The following is a 12,915-nucleotide window of genomic DNA, read 5'->3' on the forward strand; positions in this document are numbered from 1 at the left end:
GCTGTGGCCCCTGCCTGGGATAGGTAGGCGAGAGGGCTGAGGCCGGCTGTCCAGGTCCAGGAGCCCAGCTCTCCCCGGCACACATATTCAAAACTATTCATTGTGCATTTCAGAATGTAGACTCCACCTAGAAATGTGTCATGGTGGAGCAAAACATTAAGCCTGGTATGTTTTCTGCCTGTGTTTTAGCTCATCCTCAAACAAATTGTGAGCACTGAGCCCAGGGCCCTCTACTGCAGAAGGCAAGAAAAGGAGAAAGGTTATCCAAAAAAGGTTAGGGGCCTAAAATTTGGAGGGAGGCGGCCGAGGAAGGAGTTACCCAGAGGAAGGAGTTACCCAGAGGAAGGCACCCAGCAAACCCTGCTGTGAGTCAGCAAGCATCGGGGAGGCCCAGCCCCTTGTAGGGGAGCCTGATTAAGTATCAGCCTCAGCTGCTGGGTTGGGCTGCTGTTTCTTGTCCCAAGACTAAGTCTTAGCAACTTCTTTTCCTAGGCTGCTTAAACTTTTTTTTTTTCCTGTGGCTGGAAAGAAGTGTCACATTTTGCTCACTCCCAACCCCTTTCCCCCACCCCTTCCAGGACACAGTGCGTGTGTGGAGGGAGACTGGGAGCCACCTCCAGCCCGGGGTGACTGCTGTAACTTTCAGTGCCTCTCACTGTAATACTATGAAGTTCCTCGGGCAGTCCAGGAGCCGGACAGCTGCTTTTCTGCCTCTTTGCTTGCTCCTTTTGAAGATTCTGCAACCAGGGCACAGCCACCTTTATAGCAACCGCTATGCTGGGTAAGTGAAGCGACTTTCATGTCCTACATGTCTCTTTGAATGAGGGGGTGGCTTGTTCCTGAGTGTGCCCTGCTTTTTCTGGTCTGTGTGTGAATCTACACTTTCCTGGTCACACAAAATGAAATGTGCATGGAGCTCCCTGCTTTGGTTTTGCTCACTGAGAATGCAGTGGGCACAAATCTAGCTTTTCATACTGTTTTTAGTGTGCCAACCTCAGCTGTGGATCAATATTGAATGGGATTCTGTTTCTGGAGTAGCCACAGCCAGATTTTGCAGTATTTGCCTAGGTCGATGCTGGGTGTGAAAGATGTTGTTAATGCCTTATGCCACATGAATTATGACCTGAAAAATAAGGCTTTTCCTTAGAACTGCATGCAGGAGCAGTGGGTTGAAATTCACCAGTGATTAAAACCTGGATGTGATTGCTTTCTTTTGGTGCTTGGTAGACTGCAGAGTGGTTAGGCGAAAGAATTTTGAATCTAAACAAGGCAAAGGAGTCAACAACAACAACAACAAATAAACAGAATAAAAGTAGCCAACTATAAAATTCTGGGTGTTTTTCTCAAGAGAGTAACAGAAGGAGAAAAACAAATCACTAGTTTAGCATGCTTTATATTTGCTTTCATGAGAAGAACAGGCTGCGTGTAACTGTGTATGACTATGCATGTCTTATCCTGAAGTCTTGCTATGGAGTATACAGCATGTGCTTTGCACGAATTTACAGGGGCTTGTTCTTTAACTCTGGAAATTAGGGCATTCCTGCGTTTTAGAAGTGGAAGAAACTTAGTTCATCTATTTCAATTTCTTTTTACAGGGGTTTGGGACAGGGGGATGTGTCTTAGGAGACTATCATTCAATAATTACCAGTTAAGGAAAGCTTGTGAATATATCTGGATTATAACCAAGTGGTGCTGAGTCTTACAGCAAAACTATTCTTTCTAGGAAGAGTGTAGAGAAGCATTTATAAGTTTGACCCTAGGAAACAGAATGTTTCACTTTCTCTCCTGTAGACTCTGGGCAGTGCCTTTAGAGTTCCCCTGAATTCTCTACTTACAGAGAAACTTTTAAAAAGTATACCCTCAATTTCAGGGAATTGCAGGATGGGGGTGGAGGCATCGGTTGAGATAGGGGCAATAGATGGTAATATAATCCCACACTTTCCACCTCTGTTTTCCCGGGAGAAACAAAGAAGTCAACATCTGAAGGTTGTTTTTTTCATCTCCTAAACACTCACCATCCAGACTTTTACATCCTGTCATTTGTCACTGCCCTTGAAAATCTGGGTAAGATTTAATAACTCTTAGTTCAGGCTAAGTTTCCAGCAGAGATTATTCTGATTCTCCTAGCCGATGACAGGCCATGTGATAAACCTAGATCTAGATGCTTTGTGTGACATTGGACCTTACCCCTCTGCTCAGCTGTAGCCCTTTGCATAATTATTTCAGTATGTGGCATTCATAGATGGCAAGTTAGCAGGCCTGCTTCAGCTAAGCAGGTGTGCTCACTTTTCTAAGACCTCTTAACAGGAAATGAGGCCAGCAGTGGCTCCCTTTTCTTGTAGAATTTTCTTAGAGAATTTGCAGCAACTGGAACCTTTCTGGAGGAAGTCACGCATGTTTTCTGTTGTTCTGCAATAAAAGTAATAATTGTCATCTTTTCTTTGGCTGCTACCTAAGTTAGTCCCAAATGTATAAATTACCAGATGTCTGAAAGTTGGAACACAAAAAGATGCAACAATGAGAGTGAGAAACCTAAGAAGCAGCCTTACTTGTCCATCACAGCAGATGCCTAGAACTGTTTCTAAGTATTCTCACCATTGAAAATGGAGGCAGGGGGGCTAACTTATTTTTAGATGTGTCATTGTCTCATCACCAAAGACAGAAATGCTGCCTAGGTTTGGGAATCTTTTTGCTTTATTTACTCAGGAATTACTTTCTGCAAGTCCGGTTTCTCATTGAACAAGAGCTTGATGGTACTACAGAGTAGAATAAGTATCTAGCATAATTTTTGTTGCCCATCCAAAGTTATGGTTCTAAACAACCTCATTTTTATCCCTTAAGTAATTCGTTTTGGTTTTGTTAATGATTATAGAATAGTCCTATTTCTTACATTTTCGTAAAAATATTTTTGTAGTTCTTGATTGAATCGAATATGTGATTATCATTTATAGGACTCTGCTCATGAATAAAAAATAGAACATGCAGGGCAGACCAGCATGCCTCCTGAGAGCAGCTAATGGGCTCAGTGCTCTTTCTATATAAGCTGGTAACAGTTGTATACTTCCAATTATATAATAGATGCTTAGTAAATGGCAAATTTAAGTGTCTCTGGGAAAACTGTAAACTACAAGGAAAATCTGATGATAAATATGGATGCCATTCTGAATAGCTGTATTAAATTACATGTTTACTAGGGAGATTTAAAAATACATTAAAAAGGAATGGAGCAGAGTATGGGGGAAAACTTGACTTCAAACAATATTCACATTCCACTAACAGTGAGTGAGACTCCCACACAGGCATGCAGCACTCTGGATTCTCTCCTGTACCCTCATCTTCTCATGTACCCAGAAGGAGACCTGGTTATTTATTACACTGTGATACTGAGGGCATAAGTTCTGCACCACATCAAATTAGGGTAAACTGTTTTTTAGTGATGGTCAAAGAACTGAGAGAGTGGAAAAATGAGTTCTGGCAATGTGGTAGAATTTAAGTGGCTGTGATTTTTCAATAACTATCTATTCAATAACTTCATGCCAGTCAATGTAGCATAATGTTTGCAATGCTTTTGAAGTTCAATTGTCTTTCATTTTCTGCTTTCCCACACTTAGTAGCTCTATTACCCTGTGCCAGTCCCTTGACTTCTCTGAGCCTCAATTTTCTGTTCTACATCAGTGGAGACATTAGAAACTTCACCAAGTTGTAAGGATTAAATGTAATAGCATGGGTATGACATAGTTGGTGGAATTTAGGATATTTAATAGGATGCTAAAATTGCTAATACTTAACAGAAACGTTTTTATAATTGTTCTCGACCTTGAGCAGTTAAGGTATCCCCATTTTGCAGATAAAATAAATGAGGTATAGACAGGGTAACCCAAGGACAGAGCTAGCTAGTTCAAGGTCATTGTAGGGGTATAGTTGGGATTCTAACGCAGATCTGCCTATTCTACAAACAGTACTTCTCACTCTGCCACCCATGCAGGTACAGAAAAGAATTGCTTAAAATTTTTTACAAAGATTTAATCCTGTTTGAAGAACTGAGTGTCAAGATAATAAAGAAAAGGAGGACTGTGGTGATGGTTCACGGGTGCCTTGGTGAAGGAAACTCTATGGGGACTACACCTGAGGGGGTGGGGGAAGCAAATATTGTTTAAAAATGAACAATGATGTAAAAAAATAATTTTCAAAAAGGAAGGGAGTAGATTATGTAGGTGAGACTGTTATTTTAATCTTGGTTTCCATCTCTATGGTGGTAATGAGTCACCAGTGATAACAAGCAATAGGAACAGAAAATGGAAGGTGAAGGAATTCGCTTGTCACAAAAAGTAGCACAGAAAGTGCCAGTGGATATATATCTTCATTCACTCAACCATTATATTTTTTTAATATTTTATTTTACATAATTCTTACATCTTTTTTCATCTTTACACAATGTATGCATTTTCATTTTGGTTATATTCCCCATACAATTGCACTTCCCCCTTATTTTGACTCCAGTCTTTCCTTTCCCCGCCCCTCCCTCTCTCCAGCCCCATAGTGTGTCTCTGGTTTATAGTTGCTTGTTGATTTTGATTTTTACTTTGTATTGATTAGTCTTTTTCCTGGCCTCTTATTTAGGTTTTCTAAATTCCTGCTATGAGTGAGACCATCCGGTATTTTTCTTTTTCTTTCTGGCTTATTTCGCTGAGCATGATCCCTTCTAGCTCCATCCCTGTTACTGCAAACTGCATGTGTTTATCTTTTTTGATTGCTGAGTAATATTCCATGGTGTATATGTACCACATCTTCTTGATCCAGTCATCTATTTTTGGGCATTTGGGTTGTTTCCAAAGCTTAGCTATTGTAAACAGTGCTGCTATAAACATAGGGGTGCAGGTGCTCTTTGGAATTAATGTTTCTGTGTCCTTTGGGTAAATACCTAGGAGTGGAATTGCTGGATCATATGTAAGTTCTATGTTTAGTAGGTCAAGAAATCTCCACACAGCTCTCCATAGTGTCAACCATTATATTTGAACAACAGCTTTGTTCCAAGAACATGCACCAACAAGGTTCATGCTCCCTGACAGCTTGCTATTTGCTAAAGAAAAAAGCCACATAACATTAGTGCACAAAATGTACGCGCTGTATGGGATGTGAACACTCTGAGCGTCAATAAGAAATCTCAGTGAACCCTTGGGTTCACTGAGAAGTTCTTTCCAGGGTCTCATTTCTCCTGGGCATCCACCTGCTGCCTTCAACTGGGAGTAGAGAGATCTGACTTCTGCTACTAGCGCTGCTCATGGGACTTGCTGGCATTGGATCCACCCGCTTAGGCCTCACTAATGATGCTGATCCAGCTCTGCATTGGTTGAAGACCCTTTTCCTGTCCCAGCACAGTCTCTCCTTCTGTTTTCTTCAAGGAAGTAGTTTCAGTGACTGTAGGTACGTGCTGGGCCAGTGACCATCCAGTAGTAGCTGCTGCATTCTGACTAGTCCATTTCCATGATGTACTCGCCTGTCTCCCCACACCCCAGTTATTTGTCAAGTTCACACATCATCCATGGAAATAGGATGAGGAGATTAAGGAATGAGACCTGAAGGAAGTAAGGCTTTTTTTTTTTTTTTTTTTTTTTAAGCAGTTTGGTCCTTGGAATCCTGGAAGCACGGAGGCCCCAAATTGGCACAGCTAGGTTAAAGAGAGGAGCGTGTGGTGAAGAACACAAAGTCTTCAGCAGAAGACGTTCAATCCTAGGGGCAGAGTTCTTATGCTCCTCTTTCTCTCTGGCTGTTGCGCTCTCTGTCCCCAACAGCAGCTTATTCTTTTATCCTCTGATTGTGGCTCGCTTTTAATGCTCTGTAGTTTTAGAAACCTAGAGTTAAAGTGCAAGAGGTCAAGGTATCATAGGAATCTGAGCATGAAGTTAACGCTCTTTTCAGACAAGATGGTCACAACTTCCCATTTACCTAAGATTGACCTGGTTTTGCAGTTTGCCCCTGTTTTTCTGGTCTAGTCATCGGCAGTGCCTCCTTTCAGTCTAAAAAGGACCCTCAGTTACAGGGTTAATTTTTCTTACTATGTTTGCTTCATTAATAAGCTTTACTTCAAGTCTTCAACCACCTTATTTTACTCCTAAAGAGGAAATATTTCTCTTGCTCCTTCCATTCCTGTAAAATGTATCCTATTCACCCCCTCCTCTCCTTGTAATAACCATAGGACTTGTCTAAGATTTCTTTATCTCAACCTAGGTTAAGGTAATTTTCTCCTAACTGATCTACCTTTTGCTGGTCCTTTCTCATACAGATGATGATCTTACTAAAATAAAACTCATTGCATTAACTCCCTTGCTCAAAGACTTACTTTGTCTCCCTATTACGAACTTCATCAAGTCCAAAATTTTCTGCCTGGTTTTCAAGGCCCCTATAATGAGACTCTGAGGTTCTGCCTGTATTTCACTCTTCCTCAGCCCTAAAACTCCTGTGTTTGCAGTCAGAGAACTAGAGAGCTTCAGCATTGTTATCTCTGAAAAAGTATAGTGCAAGCCATGTCAAATCATGAAGGACAGGTTGAGATGTGTGAGAAAATAGATGTGAGTTTAGGTCTGGGGCACTAGGAACCATGAAGGATGTATGGTGGCTTCCAAGGTTGGCTTTGAGCCTTCCCCACTAGTTGGTTTGTGATTAATGGAAAAGCTCTCCAGTACCTTCAGAAGTTCCTTTTAGCCCTTGGCCCTTACTAATGGTAGCCTATTTTTAGTTTTCTTTATGTGCTAGCTCAGAATGCAACCCCTGAGTGTTGATTGTTTATCAGTAGATTATACCAAAAGCTTTCTTCCCTGCAGTGTGTTCTGTGTGTTGGCCTCCTGCTTTACTTGTTAGTGCAATGCTGCAGTTCTCTACTGCTCTGTCTCAACTCACAGGCAGATGTTACTCCATGGGGATTAGCATTCCTTTTCTCCATGGAGGTAGTAGAAGGAGGAGTTTCAAATGCTTCTGGGTCACTTTCTCCTTGGGGCCCAAGCTGATAATTGACTCTTTATTTTATGGCACCAGGATACCTTCTGGGTAATACCATTAAGCATAATCACTTCCCCTCCTGAAAAGCAGTGAAGGATGTTAATGTTTCATAACTTCACAGCTTATATTGTATGAGCTACAAAAGCATTATAGGTTTTTCTTTGTAAATGAAATTACTGAAAAGAAAATGAAAGTTCTTTTGCGGACTTTAGCTTTAGAGTCCTTATTATGATCAATCAGTAGATAACTGGTTTATGGAATTAGAATTTGCCTTGCCAAATAAATGCCCTCCCAATCTGTCTCTGAGCATTAGCTTCTTTGGAAGCTAATGGAAGCAGAATCTGAAGCAAGGGGAATGCACAATATGAAACTTTAGAATCTTTTGTACAGTATAGTAAATTTCCTAAAAAAACCATTTTATTATAGGGTGAAGTACACTCAGTGGTTTTCTTCAACAAAATTACCATCTTTGTTCTTTTCCCCAGTATACTTTGGAAATAGTAAGACATTTTATTTAGTAACTTATATTAAGGATACTATTGGGTGGTTTTTCCTTGTTTGTCTTTTTTGCTATAATAAAGAACCCCAAAATTCAATGGCTTAAAAGAAACTTATTTCATTCTCTTGTTCAAGTCGAGCAGGTACAGTTCATGTTGCCAGAGAACCAGGCTCCCTCTGTGTGGTACCTCAGCCAGGCTCCCCAACCAATTCCCAAACGTGGTTCAGGAAGGTGTCTTCCAGCCCCAGCAGTCTAAGCATCGGACATGTGGAAAGGAGTGGTCATTTTCTTTAAAAAGGACAGCCCATGAGTTCAAACAACATTTTCTACTTGCCAGAATCAGTTATATGTCCCTAACTACATGGGAAGCTAGCAAATAATGGTCTTTGGTGAGGGAGAGAGGCAGATCTGGGAGAACATACTGAGAAATAACAACCAGTCTCTCTCTCAGTGGTCACTTTGATATTTGATGATTGCCAATCCATTCCCCTTGCCACTTGGTTCTCCTAAAGAAATAATCCATCCAAATGGCTTTCAGAATTTTGTACTTTTAGCTGATTAAAAATGTGCAGTTTTACTTTGTAAATGGTATTTTTAAGTCATAGTGTCAGAATTAGAGGGGATAAAAATTATTGTCCAATTCCTTTATTTAACACATGAGAATGCAGAACTTCAGAAAGGTAAGAGGATTTGCAGAGCTGGCTATGGAATTAGACTAAAATTCAGGTCAGCAGGGTTTGCAGCATTCCTGACAATTCACAATACTGTCTTTGGTGATTCCAGAAATCTTATTCATCCCTATTCCCTAGGGCTTGAGGGGGATGAAGTGAAGTGATTTGGCCAAACAGAACTATTTAATGAGGAAGGATTTAATTTCATTTCTATAAAAATTTGTAGGGTATCTGGCTTGCTAGTCTGGAGCTACAGAGATAAAAGACCAGGTCATTGCTCAGCATAATGAGTAACTCAAGCCACTAAACAAACTCCTGACTCTGGGTCACTGTGTCAGTAGAGAAAACCTGGTCCTGGGTAAATGCAGAAGGGTCATTCAGTATAGACTGAAGGGTGGCAAGAAGATCAAAGAAGTGTTGTTGGTTATAAGATGAGTTTTAAACAACAAATAGTAACTTAAGTGGATTATTAAATATCTAAAGTATTTTTCATTTTTAAAAAATGGTACTCATCTGGCATGCTCTTTCTGGAGAAATGGCACAAGATAAGAATTTCATTCTCTTGTTGACAGGGCTCTGATCTCACACATGAATAACAAGTCAAAATTAGGTTACGGTGTAGACAATAGATTCCAGATAAAAGGAATATATTGTATATGCAAAGAACTATAGTTAGGAGATCTTGGTCAGTCTAAAATATAAAGTATAGCTAAAATAAAGGGTTTTCTATTGATGAGAGGAAGGAGAGGTAAGGTAAAACTTCAAGGTCATGAAGTCTCCTGTGTCCTATAAGATTGTTCTGGTTTCTCCCAAAGGTGAAACATCTCAGATGATTAGATGTTGTAAAGAAAGTTCTCTCCGCCATCAGTAATAAGTGAAAACTTTAAAGATCTGAGAGAATAGAAGGGGGATATTTTGGTGACCATTGTACAGCCTGCTTTATGGCCATCACAATCAAAGGGAAAGAAGAGAACCAATTAAAGAAATATTGAGGAGGTAGCATTTTCACAATTAGATCATCAAAGGAAAGAGGAATTAGTGTGACATGATTGACGAAAGTGGGTAACAGGACTGAAGAGTAAAGAAGCCAATGACTTTTTTTGGACTTGTGTAGTTTAAGGTGTGTGAAGTGTTCAATTAGGTAGATGTGCCGAAGCTCAAGGAGGAGATCTACCCTGTGAAACAGATTCTAGTAACTGGTGTAAATAGAATTTCTTGAATGTGGAGTAGAGGATTGAGCACCCACAAAGCCATCATTTCATGAAAAGAATAAAAAGACAAAACCTGATTAGAACAGGTAAAAAAGAAACAAGTAAAAAAGTCTTTAAACAGAGTAAGAAACCTAGGGGAGAAGATTCAAGAAGAGGGAGATTGGTCACCTCACGTACTGCAAAGTAGCATCCATTGGTTTGGCTACTAAAGAAATTGTCTTGACAAATACTTTTGGTGGGGTGGTGAATGAAAGCCATAGCATGATTCACTGAGGAACAAATGGATATAAGGAGATTAGCAGTGAGTGTAGAACCGTAATTTCAAGAAGAGGCCAAAAGTGAGGGGTGCATCAATAACTCATGTTGAAGCTGGGTCTATTTCATTTTGCTTTTACTTAAGATAGAAATGGCCACATTTTATGCCTCATGGCAGGAATAATAGAGAGATTGCAGACAGAGGGAAGGGGAAAGTGACAGGCCTCAGAAGAGGTGGAAACTAGCTGTCCTCTCTTCTCTCTGAAAGTAGGAGGAGAGGTTTGCATCCTATGAAGAGATACTGATAAAAAGAGAGGCAATTTATATTTAAAATGTTCCTGAGGGAAATGACATGGAGCTTCAGAAGGATCACCAAGCAATATTGAAGGCCCAGTTAGTGGTAGAGAGGAGTCAATAATGGAAACATGAACCTACTCAATGATTACCTTGAGGATCATCCCATGTTTCCTCGTGTTACCTGAAACATGCCACATGGACCCTCATCATTTAATCTATTGTGGTTCTACAAAGGGATGTATCTTTAAGCCCTTAGGATGCCATAAAGCTAATCAAGCAAGATTAATGTTAGTAGTCCCCCTATTTGTTCTCTGCCTTTCTCTTCCCCATGCCTTAGAGATAGGTCTCTGTGACTTGTATCTGACTTCCTTTCCAAGCAGGTAAGTAGAGGGCAGGGAAGAGAAGAAAAGTTGAGTATTTCTTCCCCATCCCTCTTTCCTGGTTTTAGTGCCACAATTCTGATAGAATCTGCCAGCTTCCACAATAATGGCTCCTGCTGGTCAGTCTCTCCTTCAAGGGCCAACTCTTCTTGCTTGCAGGGAAATAATCCTTCCTTTGTCTCTTTAGACCCAGGAATCACTAATTTTGGGGTGCTTTGGTAACTCTTGAGTATTCCCTCACCCTGCCCCAATCTCTGTAAATGGCCCCCTTGTTATAGTCTCTTCAGCTGAATCATCTGAGCTGAATTCTGGTTTTGCTGGGACCCTGGATGATAGAGAAACCAAGGTACGATTGAAGGCAGAAAAAATACACATCTGACACTGAATATTTGTGTTAGAGCTATTTCTGGAGCTTGAAATAAAACAAATGAGGCAGCAATGGAACAAAGAGAGGATAAGGAAAAAACTGCCACTCTCCAGCACTGAATGAAATGATGCAGTATTTTGTAAATAAAAATGCAATACAAAGTATAACGTTAGGTAAAATCTTATGTCTAATGTTAGGATGTATCTACATAAAAGCCTTTCTATTACAAAATTGATTACCTTTCCAATACTTCCCACATTCCTGGGGAATTGAGTAAAGAATTTGTGAAAATGTCCTAGTGTCTTTGCCAAATGAATGGGCCTCTCAGCTTCCTTCTCGTTCCATTACCTGAGAGCTCGTCTTTCTAGTCTTTCCTTCCTCCCTCATTCTATGACACTTATTGGACAGTAACAGTGCTGACTTACTAACCATCATTTCTTTTCCCAAAGTAAGCTTAGGAATGATCAAAATAAAGTGACAGTGTCTTCCTCCTGAGTGTTTTTTTTTTTTAAAGATTTATTTATGCATACAAGAACTAGGTACAGGCCAGAGGTGGGGGTGGTGGTGAAAGGATTCACCAGAGACCAAGTGGGGAACAAAACAGGCAGACTGACTGAAGTAAACTGCGGAGGGTAGCAGTGGGCAAGGCAGAAGAGGTCTGCTGTGCCATGTGGGTAGCTCCTGGCCAGCAAGGGATCGAACTTGCACTGCAGAGGCTGCAGACAGCTTCACAGTTTACGTCTTAGCCCCTATAGCCACCAGGGAGGCCTGGGTTTATATTTTAATTCAACAATTTAAACTGGGGGATGAAAATGCTACTATATTAGGTCAACATACCCCCTTTGTGCTCTTTCTCAACTTTTGTTTTCTTAGCACATGTATTATATATTTTTGTAACATTTCAGTCTACATTACCAACTGCTACAAGATGAGACTTCTGTGGGATCACACATTTTATCACTGGGTGAGAATCCCAGTCTGTTTTTGCACTTACAGAATCCTTAAACATTTGCACATGAGATGTCATTTGCATATTTTCACTTCTCCCATCTACCTTGCAGATTGTCCTCTTACCAGACAATTTCATGACTCACCTAAATGTCTGCTGAATTCCTCTTTGTGATTTTTTTTTAATGTGAAGAATACACAAGATTTGCAAAAAGATGGGGTTGGGTTCTTACATCCTACCAATCACGATTCCTAGAAATGTATGTAATATGTGTCATGTGATAGCAATATATTTGGCACTAAAATTGCTGAACATATGGAAGGTTAGAGGCATTTGGGATAAGCCTGTGTAGCAAGATGTCTGGATTAGTTAGAAATTTTTCTACTGAAAAAAAAAAAAAATACGCTAAGTCCTTGACTTACAGGGTAGAAAAGGACACATATATTGAAGTTCAGTTCTCCTAAATTTTCAGACTTCCGTGTGGAAACAGAGGGACGTGACTACAAGTGACAAGTAGAAAATCATCTTACTATCTGAGATAAAGCAATTCTAGAATTTTAGAAAGAAATATAGTCTGGCTTATTTAAGGATTTCTTTTTCTTTTCCTCTAGGAGCTTAATAGCTGAGGTATTTAACTTTCCACAAGAGTGCTTATAAACTTTCTCTAGTTGTTTCATTCCCCTAGACTATCTAATCCTCCAGTCCTGCCACCCCTAACCCCAAAACTTTACTAATAAAATCAAAGAAATATACTTTCCTTTACTGATATGGTACTGATATAGCATCTGATCTGAGTTACCTAGTTTTATATCCTCTCTCCCTCAAACTATGCAGGTCCCTTATCCTTCCTCTTTTTTCCAAGTCTCATCTCATTCATTTAGTCAACACTATTTATGTGACCAACACTGTTTAAAGGCCTAATAACAAGGAATTTCATTTTAGAAATATAACACTGTCTTAAGCACTAGTGAATAAAATAGTCCTCCATGGGATTTGCATCCTCATGGGATGACAGAAAACTAATGAAACTATGGTGCTTGGAAACAACCCAATGCCCAAAAATAGATGACTGGATCAAGAAGATGTGGTACATATACACCATGGAATATTACTCAGCATTCAAAAAAGATAAACACATGCAATTTGCAGCAACATGGATGGAGCTGGAAGGGGTCATGCTCAGCGAAATAAGCCAGAAAGAAAAAGAAAAATACCGGATGGTCTTACTCATAGCAAGAATCTAGAAAACTTAAATAAGGGACCAGGAAAAAGAATAACTATAAGAAAGAA

The 12,915-nt window shown here is 40.0% G+C and overlaps 1 protein-coding gene across 1 annotated transcript in view; it reads left to right on the forward strand.

Annotated features, from left to right (window-relative positions):
• The first annotated feature begins 443 nt into the window (after positions 1-443).
• Positions 444-12,915, forward strand: part of CPA6 (carboxypeptidase A6) — a 267,113-nt gene continuing 254,641 nt past the window's right edge. Inside the window, exon 1 of the mRNA XM_054692202.1 lies at positions 444-781. Within this exon, the coding sequence (XP_054548177.1) occupies positions 666-781 (116 nt within the window). The 5' untranslated portion in view covers positions 444-665. The remainder of the gene's footprint in view (positions 782-12,915) is intronic.

This window comes from Talpa occidentalis, unplaced genomic scaffold (genome assembly GCF_014898055.3).
Source record: "Talpa occidentalis isolate TD23 unplaced genomic scaffold, MPIMG_talOcc4v2.1, whole genome shotgun sequence".
Taxonomy (NCBI): Eukaryota; Metazoa; Chordata; class Mammalia; order Eulipotyphla; family Talpidae; genus Talpa; species Talpa occidentalis.